The sequence below is a fragment of the Platalea leucorodia genome (assembly GCF_965183815.1).
Source record: "Platalea leucorodia genome assembly, chromosome: 6".
In the NCBI taxonomy this organism is placed as follows: domain Eukaryota; kingdom Metazoa; phylum Chordata; class Aves; order Pelecaniformes; family Threskiornithidae; genus Platalea; species Platalea leucorodia.
This window is the reverse complement of record NC_138828.1, coordinates 62,133,988-62,155,319: the sequence shown is the minus strand read 5'-3', so window position 1 is coordinate 62,155,319 and position 21,332 is coordinate 62,133,988. Positions and strand designations below refer to the sequence as shown.

Genomic DNA, 21,332 nt, shown 5'->3' with positions numbered 1-21,332 from the left:
AAACAGTAGCTTACAGCAATCCTATAGTCTTTCCTACACAGGCCAAGCTAGCTAGGAGATAAAATTTAAAGGAGACAAAGAACAATGTCCACTGAATTAGAGTTCGAAAGCCCTGCAAATCTTCAGACAGTGTAACTAATAGCAAGATCATCTTTAAGAAGATTTCTATATTTTCATGTGTCTAACAGCTGAGCAATTAGGACACTTTATATAAAGATACCTACATCAAAAAGTTGCACATAATTTTTAATTAGATCTTCAATTACATTGACTTCTTCACTAGTTTGGCCTTTAGTTTGAAATAAGCATGATGAAAACACCATGGCTAGATTGTGAGGGTTCATATGATTGATTTCAGAACACTTCTGCACCCTGTTGAAGGAAAAATAAACATATTTAGAAGGTTTAATTGTTCCTTTAATTGTCTGAGGCTCCTCTACAGAATATGGAGTGCATTTCAAAAAGAGTAACGACATTAAATGCAATGAAAAAAATCGAATGTTATTTCTTCTCTTTTATATTTATTTCTTTATAGTCTTTATCTCACATCTCATTACAGAAATGAAAACTTATACTTTCTATCTGCATCTCAAGTGATATCAAAATTATTTAGCATAGAATAAAAATAGAATAGAATAGTTCAGTTGGAAGAGAGCTACAACGATCATGTTGTCCAACTGCCTGACCATTTCAGGGCTGACCAAAAGTTAAAGCATGTTTTTAAGGGCACTGTCCAAATGCCTCTTGAACACTGACAGGTAAGGGGATTCGACCATGCCTCTAGGAAGCCTATTCCACTATTTGGCCACCCTCTTGGTAAAGAAGTGTTTCCCAATATCAAGTCTGAACCTCCCCAGACACAGCTTTGAACCATTCCCATGCATCCTGTCACTGGATACCAGGGAGAAGAGATCAGCACCTCCCTCTCCGCTTCCCCTCCTCGGGAAGCTGTAGAGAGCAATGAGGCCACCCCTCAGCCTCCTTTTCTCCAAACTTGACAAGCACAGAGTCCTTTGCTGCTCCTCACAGGACACACCTTCCAGCCCTTCCACCAGCTTTGTTGCCCTCCTCTGGACGCAGCTGAGTACCTTAACATCCTTCTTAAATTGTGGGGCCCAGAACTGCACACAGTACTCAAGGTGAGTCCGCACCAATGCTAAATATACAGCTTTGCTATATTATGTTACGTATCCTACGAACTCATGATCTAAGATCAAACAAAATGTGGAAAGAAATTAGATCCTTCTTAGTTTCTTTACTTATGGTAAAGTTTTTGTATCAGTTCTGTTGTTAACATAATGTGTCCTCTTTTGGAAGCAAACACTTTAAAGTATTTAGCAGAATTTTGGCTGTTACAGACATGAATTCAAACTACTTTCACAGCAGATGTAACAGCATATTAATATATCTGAACTGGATATGCTTAGAAACATTGTTAAACACAATACTTATTATAATCTTTATCCCAATAATGGCACCAATCAATTTAATAATCATATAAATAGTTTTTAAAGGACATCTGCTATGTACCTGGCTATGCAATATAATTTTTGAACACAATATCCTGTAAAGAAAAGGTTCTACACATTCTCTACCCACTACAATTTACCAGGAATATAATTTGACTTGTTCAATAGATAATATAATATTAGACCATTACTATTTAACCATGACACTGCAGAATCATCCAAGTCACACATTTTTTTATACATTTGCTGCTGCTTATTTGATCTAGGAATAAGCCATGACCTTTGTTGCTTAAACAAGTTTATATTTTGGATATTCTCTACTGCTACATCAGTTGTAAAATGAAGCACTGATGAAAAACAGGAAGAGTAGCTAATTCTCAAAGTTATTATGTGCAATACAGGTTGTGGAGAAGGACATTTTCCCTGAAAAAATCTTTTAATTTCAAGAACCATTTGCAACAATCCTCTGGAAGACTAGCAGACTGGGGTAAAATGAGTTCGTATAAAGAAAATACGTCAAAAATTACCCTACTTGGACACATACACTGGCAGCCCTCTCTCACTGTAAGGCTGTTCCATGCCATTGATATTTATAGGTACCTACTGCTAAAAATACAACCAAAGAAAAAACACATTATAAATTAAAGAGAATCAAATATAATTAATCGTCACAACTAGTTAAGCTTTTGATGCTTACTAGTTAATGAAACAAGTGACGTTTCATTTATGTTAGAACTATACTGAGAACACATTACAAGAATTTCTCTGCTACAGTGCATCATTTGCCTTGACCTGTAAAGATGTTCAATTAAAGCAGCCAAAGTTGCCCTATTGACTGGTGGAAGCGTCCGAATAAAAGCTCCATACTTCCTCACACGTTCCTTTTCATTCTGTGTATCTGCCGGAAAATAATAATCATTAAGCATTAATAACAATACACACCAAAAAGCAACAGCAGCTCTCATTAACTGCATTGGCATCATCTAGTCATTTAAAATTACAATTTACTCAATCAACCTCTTCTTCATAAAGGCAATACTGACAATCTACTATTAACAAAGTCTATTATTGTACACTAGTTCAGGGAAACAACATCAGCAATAAAGAGGGCCAGTTCTATATTCAAGCACCATTTGCCACAGTTTAAGACTAAATCCCATGATAGCAATTGATTTTATTTAATCTGGATATTTAATCTGTAGTTTGTGCATGTACCTGTGTGAGTGCATCTGTGTATGCACAAGTGCAAATGTACTTCTAAGAGTTCCCAGAGATAAGAATAAAAAAGATAAAAAGGTCTTTTCCTTTTTTATTGGAAAAGTGTCTTAAGGTCCAAAGTAGTTTAATGTTTCAAATATATAAGACTGGTAAGAGGAGAGCAAGGGGAAGGGGTGGTGAATAAGTTGTACAAAGTTACATAGCTGAACAGTGGCAGAGCCAATGACAGGAATTCCAGTCGTGGGAATTACAGTATCTGAGACACAGCCCCAGCTCTCTACCTTCAAGTTAAGTCTGCTTCCCTGTGCCTCATAGATACTACAGAGCATAATCCTGCTCAGGGCATGAGCAAAGTTCATGTAAATTTTATTTATTTAGTTTTTTCTTCTCAGTCCCCTGCTTCTCTCAAGTTTCTGAAAAGAAAAAACACAGAAGAACTCTTACGTCTTCCAGCTGATTGCTAGCACTCTCCAACTGCTGCACTGTGTTTTGGTTTCTTTGGTAACTGGAAGAAAAAACAACCAACCAACCAAACAGTTTAAAGGTCTTCTACTCTACCTTCCTAAGTGTTTTAGTCTTCCCACATGTACTTTCAGTGTCACTTAACTATAAAAGGACAAGATCCTCTGCTGTAAAGCTGAAGCAGAATTTTAGTCCCATGTACAAATCAGAAAGTTAAATCACTGAAACACCATTATGCATTTTCACAAAAGAGACAACTTAAATCTAAACTGCTACAGATACAACTTTTTCTGATAACAGGAGAGTAATCGTGTGGTAAGTGAATAAATTCTTAATATTCTTTCATCTAGTTTGTTCAAATCAAGGTTAAAGGTCAAAAATGTGTAATATTCATACTTCAATTTCCTGAAGTTCTAGTGGTTCATATGAAAGCAAGCTCCATATGTTTGAATTTAAGCAAAATCAGAGAGGAATATGTTTTTAATATCTTTTTAAAGACGAAACTCGCCAAACAGTAAATAGGTCTATATGATTTCAATGCACTAATGCAGAAATTAATGTTCTATCTTAGCTTTTCCTATGCATCTCTTATTGCTACACATCACCTGCAATTTTATAGCACAGTTTGGGAGGGAGTTTGTTTCTTGCAGTCTGTAAATACTGCAATATAGAAACAAAAAGAAATATAGCTGTTTTGTAAGAACACTATAAAAATCATCACAATTTATGTTATGAGTAACTAATTAATGTATTAGTAATCTCATGGTTCTGGTTTCAACCACACAGAGACACACATCCTCATGTTATAAGTACATCACAAGTTATGGTTTGGGTTGAAGTTACTTAAATTTTCTTTCAAATTAAATTAATATTTCTAAGGAAACAAAAAACAGTAACAGTTGTTAACAAGTCTACATTGTTAACATACATAACTTTGTGTGAACGTTCAGAAAAGATATTTGAAGAATTTAAGCAGCAAGACTGTTATTTAACTATCAGACAAATGACAGCGTCAACATTTTGCCATGGTCAAAAGACAGAGTATGCTTTTTTCCCCTACTCTAACGTTTGCCTATTTCTTGAATCCTACCATCAATTCTTCCATAAAATAATAATCATCACTTCTTACCTTGGTTGATCCAACTATGACACAGTGCAATTATTGACCTACTGTTTACAGATACATTGTCAAGGAAACATCACTGTTTGTTCTTATTATTCTGGTTCACTCAAAGGCCATAAAATCATCTCTGATTAACATAAGTCTATTGCAGCCAAGCTCTAAACATTTTTTCCTCACTACAATTGTTTTGCCAGTTATCAAACAATATAGATTGACACAAGGCAAGTAATTAACAACCCCCTCAAATTTGATACTGAAAATGTACATACAACCTTTCCTGTATTGTTATTGAATACATTACCTAACGCGGAGATCCAGAATGGATAAAGTTCTTTAGTGAGAAGCGCATCATCTATTTGAGAAAGAAAACTTTTTAATACATCAGTCACGTCTTCAAGCTGATGTTTTCCTGCTCTTAGTTTAACACTCCTTGCATCTTTTTTGAAGCTTTCCAGCAGTTCAGCCACATTGGAAGAATCGCCATTCTTAAGGTAGATCTGCTTACTACCTAAACCTGCATTACAGAAATACAGGACAGAAAAATAAATAAATGTAAAATCGAGTATTCTTTTAAAAATTCCAAACATTATTATATGAAAAGCATATCTGGCTGTCAAACACATCGTATTTCCTACTGAAATCTCTCTGACCTTTTGCACATACTCACTTTGTTAGTAAAAACACTGCCAAGTCTGCTTACACTCAACTAGACCTCTTTGCAAAAATACACATCATAATATTAAGCAAGCCTGGGATCACAATTTCAGGAATACTTTACAGGCAACTCAAATCCCCAGATCTCTTCAGGACTTCCTAAAAGTAGTTTCAAAAGGCACAGTAAAGGAAAGAAGTTTTGATGACTGGTATTGTATTACACATAAAACATAGCTGCTTTCATGAGCAAAACTCCCACTATTTTATTACCCTACTGATCAATTCAACTTAGGACTCAGTAAAGTATTATTGTATTCATGCAACCTGAAACATTTCACTCTTAAAAGCCTCAAGACTAGTAGAAAGTATTCCTTTTTCCTGATTTTTCTCACATTCAGGAAGATATCAGGCAGCCACTATTCTTGTATTTTACAACTGAAAACACCAAAGCCAACTTAAAAGAAAATTCACAGTCTAAAACACAGTCAAGACTACCTTCAATTACTGCATATGAGAGTAGCCAAAACTTTTTTTTTTTTGTTTTAAAACTTGTGGACATTTGCCATAGATGTGCAGTCCCATTGTTTCTCTTTGTAGAGGTGTTTCCTGCATTCCCCACATTTCTTGAAAGAGAATCTTATTTTATATAAAACCCTGCTTTTCTTATGTACCTGTCAAATTAAGTACTCTGTCAAAACCTACGAAGTCATGTCTTATGCTCTTGCAATTCACCTTTCCTGTAATGCCCACAAGCACTATAATTTGATACTGCCTTTGTGTTGTTACTGTCAGGAACAGCTGTGGGACCCGATAGTGTCTGTCATCTGTAGACCACAACTAAAGACAGAACCTTTACCATGATGACACAAAAACATGTATGCATACAAGTAATGCATACAAATAATTCCTTCAGCTTTCAAATGAGTATTTTAACATCCAGTAATGCTGATCCTGAAAAAACATGTTTTTCAATAAAGATCTAATTTATTTAAAAGATATCAGGAAATTAAATTTTAATTTAGAACACACACGAGCAATTGTTCTGAGCAGCGGACATAATCACCCTGCTTTAACAACATTTCAGTGCATGAAACAGTGTAAACTATACTTCAAATAATTCCTATAGCTAATGACTAAAAAATAATTTAGGAAAACCATTTTTTTTCTTGGTTTTAGGCAATAGTTGTAACCCAGACACAACTATTTACCATAATGCAGTGTTGCCATATTAAAAAAGTTATTTAGTTAAACTTCAATCACTGAAATATAAATTAGGCTTTCTCGTACTGACAGAGGTTACAGACACATTTATCCTGAAGACAGATTTGTACAGGGTTGATATGTGTTTAACATTTCACAAGAAAACTGATGAATTTGCAGTAGTAAAAAAGACACAGACATCATCTGCATATGATCTAATGCTATGGAAAGTTATGCTGGCAAAATTTACTTAAACAAATAATAACTGAATATATGTCCTTCGGCTGTTATGCTGAAAAAACAGCAGCCTTAAAACTGAACTTGGCTCCACAGTTAATACCAGTTTCCCAGAAGATATGCTGACCAGTCCAGTCCATAAGCTTTCCTGGTTCACATAGTTTATTTTCAGGGCTGAGGTGTTCTGTACTCAGGCACTGGACCCCAGGGCTGAGGTACATAAGGCAAACAAGTCAATTTTTAAAATAGGAAGGTGTCTATAAAGGGCATCTACCAAGTTGTATTTCCCCAAACTGCACATTCTCAGATGTGTGGCAGTGTACTTCACCATCGCCTCAAAGAGTGTCGAGGCTAACGAGGCATATGGTTTTACTTTAGGTAATATATAAGCTCATTCAATAATATCTGAGGGGGGAAGGGGGGCTTAGGTATGATACAAATGATCTTAGGTTGAATAAAATCCACTATACTTACCATACTGTGTAACAAATGCTATACAGCTGTTCACTATAATAGGAACATCATTTTTGCTGAGCTGCTGATCTTGCAATGCATTACCATCTGTACCTGCTGCTTTTTCAATTGCAGTATACCAGACCATGAAATCCAGCTTCGTATGGCCATGGATGTATAGCGTTCTGAAAAGTATAAAAATACTTTGAATGCAGAGAAGAACTAGAAAACTGATGTTATTGTACCACAGCAACATAGCAGGTGTCCGGAAAAAACAAGAAATACTTGGAATAAGACATCAAAGCACCTTCCAACACATAAAGCTGTGGTGGTGGCCTATTGTTACAGCACCTTTTTTTTTTTTTTTTTCCAACTACATTTGTACTAGCAGTGTCACAATCAATGAAAGAAGGTTCACAAAACACTGTCACAGGCCTTTGAAAGGACCTGACCAACATGTTAATTACTCCTCTTCAGTCTTGCTCCTACACTGTGCATTCATAAGTCCAAGTCACAGTTAAGCAGGAAAGAGATATTTAGAGACATCTTTCAATACTAGAAAAGGCTTTCCTTCTTTTCTATTCCCCACCCCTCCACACTTCTGTAGAGGAGCTGACACATACTGAACTTCCCTCCTTCACATGTATCAAAATGATCACCCTCAGGAAATCACAGAGCTAAGGAACATGTACAAAAAAACTAAGAGTTGAGGTACAATAAGTTAATGCAACTCTTTAATTACCTGTTGATCTCAAAGCATGGCCCTGTTCTGATTTTGTTATTTCAACATGCTACAATAATCTCCTCTGTTTACCCTGGACAGGCTACCTTCTAAGAGATCATTCCAAAAATGGAAAAGTTTAAGGGTGTATGTCCACCCATATGCACATATGTAATAAACAACTGGTTTAAGTGTTAAAATAGCAAGCAAGCTTTTCTACATACATACTCTTCGTCTTCCACTAAAGAAAGGTAAGGGATTCATTTTCTTTAATGACAATTTATTTGCTAATTAGGAAAAGTTAAAATGTTCTACTGAACTTCTATGAAAATACTGAAAGGGGGCTTTAGAGTGTAACTATAAAAGTTGTAACTATTATGCAAAAAACTATTGAAGTAAGGAGTCTTGCAATCTCTCAGCGAACGACAGTTCCTTGATAAGAACAGAAACTTGTCCTAAAAACCAGCTGAAACCGACCCTGCAGTTTGGACAAGAGTCAAGGAGCAACTGAGTCTGCACAAGAACAAGGGGTTACTAGCGGTGACGAAGAAGAGTCATCAGCCTTCATCCCCACAACCCCCTGCGACCACCACCAGGAGGCACCGCGCAAGCGCAGTTGGGAGGGGTTTATGGAAATGACCTCTGGGGGATAATTTTAATATGAAGCGGGGACAGGTAATGCATATGTATAGGGGTATTGGGAAACCTTACGTATATGTAACGCTTTATTGTATAAATCCACGACAAGCCACCATGTGTGCGCGCACAACTTTGGCGGGATGACCCCCCCGTGCTGCCCAGCGCTGAATAAACATACCTACTTTACAACCTTACGGGTTGTGGAGTCTGTTTCCACACATCAATACTTTCATCAAAATATAAACAAACATTCATTCTGATTATTTTATTTAGGAAAAAAACCCAAAGCATTTTATATAATGACGGAATATTTAATTTCAATTTTTTTTATTAGCATCTTTCAATTTTGCTTTTATAAACATTTCCATTCAAACATTCCTATTTCGATAGGAAGTGAGGATGCAGTCAATGCGCACACAGAGACTCAGGATCTGAAGTATTCTCAGGATCCACCATACAGACTTAGCCATTCAGCAGAATAGGAGACACTAAAATATTTCATCTTACTGAAGCCCCTTTTTAGAAAGTCTCTACTTCATGACTTTTAAAGTCGTATTAACCACCACACATGCCTGGCTAGTAGAAACACTCAGCCTCTCTCTTCCATTAAGAAAAAAAGAAAAACTAGTATTGCATAAAGCTCTCAAATTTTTACAGCAAAATGTATGTGCCTAATTCAATAGCTTCAAACGTTTTCTGAAGACCTGTCAGAAGAGATACCTTACATGGGTGGTTCTCAACATGGCTTCCAAACAACACATCACCCTGACATCTTCCGGTATTGCTGTAGCCATATATAAGAGGAAATGAGAAAGTTTGAACTGAATGGAAAAGAGCCTCACAGTGCATGTTACACTCTTCCTTTAGTACTATTATTCACAGATCACCAGAGGTGATGATTTATAAAACAATTTATGTTGCTTCCCAACACAACAGTTGCACACATATATGCATAGTACTGTCTTTTTTCCTTTCCCTGCAGAACAGCAGGATTCACATTACGGTATTATGCAAAAGGATAAATGGCAGTTCCCACAGAACATTTTTTGTTATCTAAAGAATCATTATATGTACAGGAAGCAGCACACTGTAAAGCGAAAATATTGTTACTTCTAAACAAGAAAAGGGCAACTCCGCTGTATACCAATGAATGGGTACCAGAGGAGGAGAGAGGAAACATAGTAGTGTATTGAACTTCAAAAGTAATTTAAACTTATCTGTATTTTTTCACAGAGATATGAAAGTGTAAATCATTAGATTACTTTAGTAAGTGTACCGATGTGCCATGTACCATAAAACTGAGCAACTTAATGTCACAAATACTTCTAAGCTTATAGAAGTAATCGTGTTTGAAAGAATTTTTACTGCAATGTTTACAAAGATCTACCTATCATGAAAACTAACAACTACTTTGCAGACTCTGAACCGAAATACATTCCTACAATATAAAATCAGTGCCTTCTACAGTATGTTTAAATACGGGCTACTTCTTGCAGTTCCAAAAATTGATAAAGAGCACACACTTCATAACAAATATTTAGCAATAGTGACTACATGGTGAATAATGGCAGTTTTTGCTCTGTTAAGTGTGAAGCATACATACAGCCCATACAGCCCATACCCAAGAAATTAATAATTTAAGTACTCAAACAAACAAGAAAGCCCACCAATGTAGATTTCTGCCTTAGTGAATTGAGGCAATTGAACTGGCACACGACTGCAGCAGTCTAAGATCACCTAGTCTCAACATCAAGGAAGCTACTGTTAGCTTTTCAACTTTGTCGTGGGCTACCATCACATCCTTCTGCACCAGTAGTGAGACAAACAACATACGTGAGCATGGTGCAAAGGCTTATCTTTAATCTTTCTTGCAAAGTCCACGAGCTTTAGTTATGTCTGTCTGCTTTGTTGCACAACTCTGCATTGGGAACGCAGTGATACTAAGTGATTCTGGGTAAAGGTTGTGGGAAGGACGGGTGAGAAAGACCACAGCACAGCTCAGTGCCCTCCAGCAATTTTCAAGTGATTCTAATAATCTACATGTCTGAAAATAGAGGTACTAAGAAGGTATGCATTGCTATGAAACTATACAGGAATTTGATTAAATTGCAACTAAAGCATGGAAATTCCACTAATAATTGCAGATATATATAACAGATATATATAGGTGTGTATATATAGATAAAAATATATCTTCTATATATCCTTTCAAATATAAATATAAATATACAAATATATATATATCCTTTCTTTAAAGGATATTAAGGGTCTTACATCCAGCACATCATACTGGAAGCAAAAGTCCTTTCACTCTTGAGTGTTATGTTCACATTATTTCTGGATTCTAGAATTTTGTGCTCATAACTGCATTTTACAAGAAATCTTACTGCTATCATCAAGGGTTAAGAAGTAAGCATTGTAATTAATGAACCATCAGCATAAAGAAATTGTGCCACTATGTAGGGAAGGTTTATTAGCTGTAATAAGAAAGAGCTAACTACAAGAGAAATGTAACGGGGGGGGAGGGGGGGGAAGGCACCATCTGGATTACCTCATGGTCTGAAAACATTCACTGACACCTAAGAAAGAGCTTAAATGATTACAGAAAAAAAAAATAAGAAACATTTGAAACTCGATTGTCTGCACAATTTTTTCTTTAAAGTATGGCATTAGAGATTTTGCATTACTTTTATACATAGAAGATATATTTTAAAATTACTGTATACAGCTATTTTCAGACACCTTTCCTCTCTTCAGTGTACAGATCCCTCTGTTGAACTATACAGGAGGAGCTTCTTCACCTACTACGCAACTTCTGTTTGGATGGCAACAAGAGATCGAGTATCACCAGTCACTTTGGGAATTTTACAAATAGATAGGAGAGATCAAGGGAAAAAATGCCAAACTGAATATGGAGCAAACCAGAGGACATTTCTGTGTGACAGAGGGAAGTGTCAGACAAAGAAATCTGGAAAATGGTTTGCCACTTCTAGCAAGAAATCAAGAAGCATTTTAACTATGAAAGCGGGACATAAGAGGAGGCAAATCACCATCAGATTATGGCATAAGAAAACAGTGTAGTGAGAAGTCAGGATTTCCAGCTCAGTTGGAGATGGTTCTAACAGGTTGGACAATATGTTCCAACAGAGATCAGAGTGCAATAAAATTTCAATAGGTGCTACAAAAGGGATCGTGTTCCTCTTTAATTTACTTTAGCAAGGATACCAAAAGACAAACATGAAACATCTTTGAGATCGGGGGGGGTGTGGGGGGGGTGGGAATCTAGAAATAGGAAAGGTCTAGGATTATTGTGAAAATTTAGGAAGTACACTAAGCTTCAAAAACAACAACAGGTTTGTTTTTGTTTAGTTTTTTTTATAAATCAGAATATACTCAAGGTATTTTCATCATTTCTTCTAATAAAATTTAGCAAGATGTTGTAAGACATCGACCACATTTATTTCTTTATGCAAAAAAGGGTGGGGTTTTGTTTTGTTTGGTTTTTTGCTTTGTATTGGTCCTGTCCCCGTCCCCCCCTTAAACTTTTTTTAATTCTGGAAAAATCTTACTCATTTTGTTTCATTCTTGATATACTTGGTTTTTGTGATTTTATCATTCATCCTGCATTTAAGTGACTAACAAATTAATGTGAAAGTTGTCAATAGATCAGTAATACAGGGTCTCTTCCAAGTGATCAATCTATGCCAAACTTGGCATTAGACAAGCACTGCTATAAAATAACAGACAAAATAGGAAAAGCTAGAAACTATGATATATCATTTAGTTGATGCTGATGACTTCTGAAAGGTATGTATTAATTTATCTAGGGCTTGGAGAGGCAGAAGGAGGATTGCTGGTTTTGTTTCCATTTACAATAATTGAGTCTAAAGATAAAGGTGATTTTATATTTAATCATTTTCCCCACATACACATTAAATTTATCACTGCAAGATGCAATATCATGCAACTGTACTGAACACCTGGATACTTTTGGAGTAATATCCTAAGCAAGAATCACTATGCCAAAGCTTATATACCCATGTGGCTTTTAATGGTTAAGATAATGTGAACATTATGCAATTAAATGCTTTATGGCAGACTTCAGTGAAGAAAAATTAAAGATATTCATGGCCGCCATAAATCAGCCAGCGCCCCTGTTGAAATTATTTTTAAATCATTCAGAATTTCCATTAAACTATTAAAGCAGTTCAGGGAAAACCTACCCTCACTTGCCAGAAATATAATGAAAGAAATAACAAAAGCTAACTTGGAGCTAGGAGCTTTGCTCAGCACTGATATCCATGAAATTAGATGCACAGTTTGTATTCAACTATTGGACTGCACCTTGAATAGGATACCTCTGTTTCCCTGGTTGGTCTATGCAGCTTACTTAATGCGGAGCCTTACAACATGCTTCTTTGAAACAAACAAACAAACAAACAAACAAACCAAAACAAAACACAAGAAAAAGTGTTTGTTTCTGGTCTGCATCACCTTACTGAATTCTGGAACTTAAACAGTATCTTAGGAAAAGTTAAAATTCAGAACACACAAGTTACAATGAGTCTCTCCAACAAGTTTCTCCAACTCTGAACAGAAGTCAAAGGTATCTGTGGCATTTTTCTTGTTTCCCCAACAAAGAGAAAAACAATATTTCTTTATTAACCTATTATTGGCATTCAGAAGACTGTGTAAACACTACACCAGTTCTTACACAGACATTTGCTCAATAATGTACCACTGAAATAAAAAAAACCAACCTATTACAAAATAAGAATTATTTGCAATAATTTTACTGTCATCTTTAAATTTGTACCCATATATGAGGCAGAAATACCTTCTCTCACTTCAAGTTTCAACCTCCCATATCACTATACTTGACAGAGTCATCTCAGCAGAATATTACCTACTTGGAAGCAGACATGGATCATGTTTGCTTCACAACTACCTTTTTTTTCTACCTAGTATGTTGCCAACTGAGATCAGACATTACAGTAAGACTAACCAGGGGATTCATACATACCCTCTCAATCCTGACCTACACAGATTGAGACACAGAATTCTGGGACGTAAGAGTGATAAAAAAATTGAGAAGTAAGTAGTATATACTCCAAAGAGGTACTCTTTCTTTGCAGGGGAAAAGAAGTTACGTCCTTTTGAAGAAACTGTTATTGGCAGACTGATCTAACTGGGAATAATTTTCTCAGTGGGAAAACTGCTTTTAATTAAGCAGTACTTGTTAGCATTTCCTGACACACACATAAAACGTAATTAAGACACAAAGACTTTCCCTCCTTTAAAAAGTCTGCAAATTTACTCTCTCTCTAGCAACTGCAAGTGAAAAAGCTCCATGACTGATCAGCAAGAATTTGAAGACATCAGTATTAAAGCAGATCAAAGCTTTATTCAGATGGGAACCTTACCTTCCTTTTTCAACGAGCAGCAGGACGTCTATTTTCTCTCCATTTTGCATCACACTACTGATTGCTGAAAACAAAACACACACACATTCATATGATCTACACAGACACATATATATAGACAAACACATACATGCACATACAGACATGTTTCTTCAAAGTCACCTTCAGTGACAAAAAGAGCATGGAATTCTTAAACATTTCTGAGAATGCTGCTGATAATGGAAACAAAACTCCACAAAATACCATAATATACTCACATTTACAAGAAAATTTAATACAGAAAATTATGAAGAATGGTTAAATAGGTACTTTTTAGTATGAAAACATACTACAGTGGTTTTTTGTATTAATTTAAACTTGTAAACATAAGTTTCAGAAGACATAATGATTCAGAATTAAGCTGGATTTTTTAATCTATTAATTTCCTTGCACTCTAATGGCTGCAGATATTTACAACAACATAACGTGAGTTATATGTTATACTGTGAAGTTCACTGCCACCCTGCTTTATGTTGCCTTATGCTATTCCTGCTGGGAAAAAAGCACCCTGCAAAACACCTACATTATACATAATACAGAAAATATATCTGGATAGTTTCCAGTAACAGTGCTTATAAAACTATACTGTGTAGTATACTAAAAATGGTAAATTAAATGTAAACTGTTTACTAATTCAAAATTCTGAAAAGTTAATTCTTTCAAAGTTTACGTCTTATATATAATCCACATCTTATCTCAACTAATTCCCAGAGACAATAAAGTCCTGAATATCAATGAAGCTCCACAAACTTATTTTGATGCATGTTGTATCATGGTTTTGTATCACACATAGACCTGGCCTCATTTACACTTACTGTGTCAAATATCAAGAAGGTAAGTGACTTCCACTAATGATTCATTACTTGGCAAGTTTCAGTTATACAGTTCAGTCTTAATAGTGGAGCAGATTTATTTTGGGGAAAGCAGAAATCAAAGGAAAGATAAGGGTATGAATATGTAATATTTCCAAGAAATACAACTCTGTTATACAACTAATATTTAAAAACTAAAACCCAAGCAAAAACAATTTTGAACCGAAAGCTAAATGTGTGCTTCATTTCTATACTTGAGATATATACAGGATTTTGGATGCTCATATGATCAGGGTAGGAGCAATTACAGTTGCATTATCAAAACTAATATAGAAACAGTTCTCCTACTGCCTAACCTTTTAATTCTGAATCAAGATCAAAAAGTATTCACAAGTTAAGAGATAGCTAGAGGCATAAAAATAGTCCTGATTAAAAGCCACCTTCACGGTGTTATTCACAGCAAATATAAGGTGGCAGTAAATAAACAGTAGAAAGCCCAATGGCATTTAGGCAAGTTCCTGTGAAACAGTCCATAATCTGACAGCATTTACAAAGAGGATCATCAATAAAAAGCTAAACTATCTTCTCTATGTTACTTTAATATAAAATCTCAAATTATTTTTACTTTCCTACATAACATATCACGTTGTTCAATATAAAAACAAGTAGGGCAGATATGCTTAAAGAGGATTCAGAGCATAATTACAGACAATGATATAAAATTGGTCATAGAAGACCATTTGTACAAATATTCTTATCTTTCCACATCATGATATTGAGCAAAGAATATTTTTAGCAGCAGAAAAAAGAAAAGTCCATTAGTCTGTGAAATAGTTTTCCAAGAGAATTATAATTTTTACAGTACATCTGAGTATTTTAAAACTAGGCCTGTCAATCATCTCAAGAACACGTTCTGCAGTGAGTATTTCTGCCCTGTCAAAAATATGAGACAATAATCCCAAAAGGTCATATATTATTATTCAATTCTGTACTCCTGTAAGAAAGATACTGCTGCAACTGCAACAAAAATTGTCTTCATTCATTATGAAGCTGTGAAAAATCTCTCTAGCGCGTGCCACTAAGCAGGGAAAAAAAATCCAAGATAGAACTTTACCAACTCTGTATTTAGATGAGAGTTGGGAGAGCATTTGGCTCTTGCAAAGGAATAGTTACTGAGCTCCCTAATGTTTATGACTTTAAAATGTAACAGAAATGTCCTTAACAGTGAATTAATTCTGTAGAGTATTTCCTGAATTCTAGATGTTAAGCAAAATTCTTACTTAGTTCTTGCAACCTCCTTAGATATATGGAATCTTCTTCAGCATTCTCCATTTCAAGACAAAAATAAAGGCTCGACTTCTCTATAGCAAACCAGCCTTTTCTCCACTGATCCAGGTTATGGCAATCTTTGTAGTACAGCTGGCCAATCAGGTCACAGTCTCTCTCTAATAAGCATTCAGCCACAGGGGAAACAAAATGCTACCAAAGAAAATGGGGTGAGTCAGATGAAGGAAAAAAAACCCTCTTCCCCTATGAAAAAACAAATCAAGATATTGCAAATCTATAAGACTCAAGGTTGAAAGCCACAGTAAAAAAAATAAGACCTTCAGATTTATCATTCATAAACCCATATATACACTAAATTTAAATTATAAAATAAAGTATGACATATTTTTTCCATTCATACTTTACAATACAAAAATTTTTGCTTTTTAAACTACAATTGATTTAACTAGTAATGTGACTATTAGTATTTGGTACTGTATAAAATACAGTACTGCTTTATGAATTCTGTTTCAGCAAATAAAACAATACGACTGCAACCATAAACAACTTAGCTGAAATAAATTCATATAGTATATGTATAAAGCATACTAGAGCACCTTTAATATATCCTTAAGGTCAGCATTAAAATGTTGCTTCAATTCCTTTTCCATTTTATTTTATTATCTTGTTTCAAACATTAAATCACAGAAGTTATTTCTTCCTGCTGCACAGGAAACCTTTACACACCAGATAAATCAGTATTCATGAAGAATGGCTTCTCAGAGGATTTTAAGCTAACAATGATACTTTATTCTTTGTGCAAAGGCTCCTGGCCTAACTGGAAAAGATAATTATCAGTATTACCTTAGCTATTGCCGAAGTCCATTTTCTTTGTGAATATGCAGTTTCAGCTCCGAATAGAAAAACACGTTCTGACATTAAGTAGATTTCAAAGGTAAAGATGTCCCTAAAGCAAGCAAGAGGAAAAAGGCAGCTGTATTTAATCTTCATAACAGTAGCCACACAAGAGCCCCATTTATCTCTCTGTTTTTTCATTATTTCATACCTATGGAATGGAATCCATTTGCATTTCTCCTCCAGTCTTACAAGTACAACCCAGGTAATAACAGAGTATTTTATAAAACGACATGATCAAAGTGCTTTTGAGGTCAATAATACATGTTTAGAGGCTACTGCATAATGCTTTTTTCAGTAATTCTGAAACGTATAAAAGTGTTTACATATAGTCATTAAAATTCACAGGGAGTCTTTTGCTTTTGCAAGTTCATGTCATTTCAGCAAGTATATTTTTGTGATTCATTCAAAACATTTTGTTTAGGTTTAATATAAGCAGACCAACTCATTGAATGGGAAGTTGTAAAGAGGTTACCACAGAATCATAGAAATGTTCGTTCAAAGGGACTTCTATATATCATTTGGTCTAATCTCCTGCTCAAAATGGGACTAGCACTAACCATAGATCGGAAGAGCAATGAAAAGCATTGAAAACCTTCAAGGATGGAGACTACTATTTCTCTCAGCAACCTGTTCCTATTCTCCACCACCCTTCTAATGAAGAGGCTTTTCCTGTGATCCAGTCTGAACCTCCTAGGGTGAAATGAGTGGTCACTGCCACTCCTTGTATCACCTGCCACCACCAAGAAGAGTTTGGTTCTGTTGTGTTTATGACTACCTTTTGAAGTTGCTGTAGCTCAAGAAGTTCTTAAAAGCTTTTTTGGGGGGAGTTTCTTGGTGTTTTTCTTTTTAAAGGGTATATCATTATTTAAACAGATGGAGCCTGTTCTTCCATTTTTAACTGACAAATAATAAGGATATTTATTTAAAAGAAGAAAAAGCAAACCAGCTGAAATTGGGGTGGAATTTGGACAGCAAATACCCTGTTGGACTTAGGGTCAGTCTTTAACTTACAAATTATGGTTCATCAATTTATAGTATGATTTTGTCTGTGACCTCTCCCTAGAATCCAAATAGATGGAGCATGCTTTTTCCTTTCATTGCTGGAGTTGAGATTTGTCTAAATCTGGAGAACTGAACATGAGTCAGTTCTCTCATTTTCAATAAATAATTTGAAAATTATATGTAAATACTTAATTCTGACTAATAGAATAGACATTTTAAGGACTGATTGTTTCACTACATGAAATATCAAATTTAGGGAAGTTTCTCATAAAACTACCCAATTGCAGGTAAAGCAAAGCAGGAGGTTAGTCATTCCCTAAAAGTGAAGTGTTCAGCCAACATGTTTTTAATTTAGGTATTAGCCTGAAGTGGAACCATTTGGAGATGTAGCAAGCAACAGGTTAGATTCGATGACAGAAGAAGAAAGTGATATTTTTCTTTTTTCTGGATACAACAAAGCTATGCTACTGCAGAATAGTGAAGGCCATCTCCACTGTATTTTATAGCACGTTGAGGCATCACCATGTTTCAGGATGTCTCCCCTCTGCACGGCCTTTATCTCTGTAGTAACTAAAGTCCTTTCTTCCCATTATCGTTTCCAGAAGCTTACTGAATAGTTTTCTTTGCAGACACTTTTGCTTTGTAACTACAAGCATTACAGGATTATACCGTAGAATGATCTTGTTATTTTACATACATACACAAAGAAATTTGAAAGGAAGTGTCATGGAGTTTGTTAGACAGATCCAAAGTATAGTTTAAACAAAAACGTTGCCCTGAAGAAAATCAAGTATCACTGGGACGCAACTCAGTTTTAGGTGAATCTCCACATGATGGTTTTAATGTACAAATAGGATGTAAGAGAGTTATAAAAGAAAAACAAGACCACAAAAAAAGTTGTTATCTTCGAACTATCACAATGTTCAACAGTTACGCTGTTGTGCTCAACTGAAAAACAAAGAATGGGTTTCAAAGACCGATAGATCTGTGACCAAAACCAAAAGCATTCTGGAGAACTCTAATCTGCTGCATTATTATCAGCAAGAAACAAAGCAAGAGTTTTGGCTTGAGGCAGAGGTCAATCCCAGAAAGCAAAATGAGTATTAATTGTTCAATTTATCATCATGTAACCTTTTAAGCACTGAGAATATGCATTACAGTTTTAATAAGAAACAGATGTACCTAATTTATGCTGCCCCTTCAAATTACCCTAATATTTTCATTACATCACTATTAAAAAAAAAATAATCCCCAAATACCACTTATTTCTTGAAGTCAACATAAAATAATTCAACTTTTTTCCTAAATTGTATGTTCAAAATTCAGGAACAAATGAACCACTCTGAAAATCCAGAATAAAATCATTGACATACCTGAGTTTGTTTATTGAAATATTAATTTGGGAACCTACCCTCTATTTAAAAAGTAGTCTGACTTGTGCACTACAAGACAGATAACTTCACTGATGTCAATCATACCATTAGGAGTGGTAGTTTTATCATTTTCATAGTAGCTCAGGAAGCCACTTTCCAAAGTGCACCATCTTTTGTTGTAATCTGTGATTAAAGAAATAATAGAAAAGTCACTTTGCATAATAATAAAAATTACCTCTTCCTATAGAAGTGATGAAATCTCAGCCTCATTGACTTCAGTGAGCCAGGAATTCAATGTCTGTGTTGATACTACTTAACCGACAGAAACTCTAGCACATGGCAATTTAAGAAAAGAATATTTCAAATATAAACACACTTATTTTTACTTTTTGAGCATACTAAATTGCCTCATAAGTTAACTTTACCATTGTACAGGGTTTTACTTCACTTGCTGTGAAACTTGATGGAGGAAGAGGTAGTACACAATGCCATGTTACATGTTTAGAAGAACAAAGTTAAGGAAGGAAAAAGAAAACATGCTACAAAGTTAGAAACACTGAAAGCTACAAGAACAATATATTCTGACAAGAGCTGATAGCAAAACGAGTGAGTGAATCATGGCACGCAATAGCAAAAAAGGGCTACTCTTTCTTTCAGGTTACTGGAACTAGAGGCCAGAGCCAAGCCAATCTGTCTTCCATTGTTTGGTAATGCTTGGGTGTCCACTCACTGTCACAAGATCAAGGAAAACAATTTAAGCCTTTCAAATAGTCTGGAAAAAACAGTGTTATACATGCCAGGACTTGTATCCATTGCACACTACTAGAAAACACAAGGAAAACACTATCAGAAGTTGTGTTAACATGATTAAATTTTTTTTTTTAAATATGCTACCAAAACAGTAGAGGATGACAAACTGAAGCATAGAAAAACTAACAGAACAACCCTTTCTAGGTACATCCGTGGTTGAGCTCAATTCTCTCCTACTGCAGACCCAAGTGTCAGATAGTAATGAAATTGTACAGAATTTATTCCTGTATACTGGGGGAGATAAATGGATACATCATAGACAGGCAGTAGCTATAGCCATTTCAGGATGGCATGTTCACATTAGAATGAATTGGAGATCTCTCTTACTGCTATTCACATGGATACCTGGCAAGGGTAAACTAATTTAGCAACACTGTAGTTTACAGAATGCTAACATTTGTAGGGTGCTTTCAACGTGTAACAATTTACAGTTGCTGAGCATGGTTAAATTACTTAGTTAAGAGCTCTATCTTCAAATAACTTTGAATTAGGTATATTGGAGTATCTAATAATTGCCATCTATACTTTAAAAAAAAAAAAACCACACACAAGGTGGAAGAAAAAATCTGCAAAGCAACTTAAAGGAATTATTTGGCATATTTAATTAAAACCAAATTTCTACACCCTCTTATGAACCTAAAAATATGAATACAGCACATGACATGGCATATTAATGACTATTTGCTACTCAAAATATTCATAGACTCATTCTAGCTTACATCTAGTTCTTAGACTATAACTTGAGGTGCATCTATTCCCACCACTGCAGAGAAGCAGGTCCTAAGAGAAAATACTCTGTTTACTTCTACAGTCTTAAAATTCCTATTCAGCTGCAAATATTCTGGTAAAGTATTTGTGAGAATTTGGTAAAACAGCTCTGAAAAAAACCCACAACAATCAAACAAAAAACCAAACTGCAACTGTAGTTAGCCAATACTTACTTATTATGTCATCTGCTATTTCATCTAATCAATTTTTCTGTTATTTGGTATATGATTTATACATGTTTTCCAAATATCTTGGTACTATTTTATTAGTATTTATTTGTATCATGCTACTTGCTATCTAGTTCTATCTATATTCTGTCTAAATACACATTTTAAATACTAAAATAAACATAAGATAAAGGGTTTGAAAATGTATAGGTTTACAGGAGTTGAGCATCAAACTTGGAGGTTTTGACAGCTTAGGATTTTTTTTTTGTCCCCCAACTTTCCCCTTCCCATCCCCCAAAGCCTATTCTACAAAATAACTCACTGCTTCAATATTCATTAAACTGTTACAACTCTCAAGAACGATTTTGGGATGTCAAGGCTTTTAACAGGGCTCCATAAAACCTTTTACACTAAAAACTGAAGCAAAAAAATCAAACCTGAGCCACTAAACCTCTAACCTTTACTTTTTGATCCGTTGCATCAGAATAGCACCAATGTTTGAGCTCTCTTCCTGCTGATCATCAACAGCTGTTAATTAACAACAACTTTCCTTAGAAGTTATGCACCCATGCTGAAAC

At 35.1% G+C, this 21,332-nt stretch overlaps 1 protein-coding gene across 2 annotated transcripts in view; it reads right to left on the bottom strand.

The window, feature by feature from the left end:
• ARAP2 (ArfGAP with RhoGAP domain, ankyrin repeat and PH domain 2) overlaps positions 1-21,332 on the bottom strand; it is a gene marked incomplete at its 3' end in the record, with an annotated part of 127,575 nt that overhangs the window by 38,486 nt on the left and 67,757 nt on the right. For both annotated transcript variants that reach the window (XM_082316375.1, XM_082316376.1), the window contains exons 17-24: positions 19,048-19,192; positions 16,581-16,683; positions 15,731-15,929; positions 13,600-13,663; positions 6,838-7,001; positions 4,574-4,786; positions 2,262-2,367; positions 225-372 (exon numbers count right to left, since the gene is read on the bottom strand). In XM_082316375.1, coding sequence (XP_082172501.1) covers positions 225-372; positions 2,262-2,367; positions 4,574-4,786; positions 6,838-7,001; positions 13,600-13,663; positions 15,731-15,929; positions 16,581-16,683; positions 19,048-19,192 — 1,142 coding nt within the window. The remainder of the gene's footprint in view (positions 1-224; positions 373-2,261; positions 2,368-4,573; positions 4,787-6,837; positions 7,002-13,599; positions 13,664-15,730; positions 15,930-16,580; positions 16,684-19,047; positions 19,193-21,332) is intronic.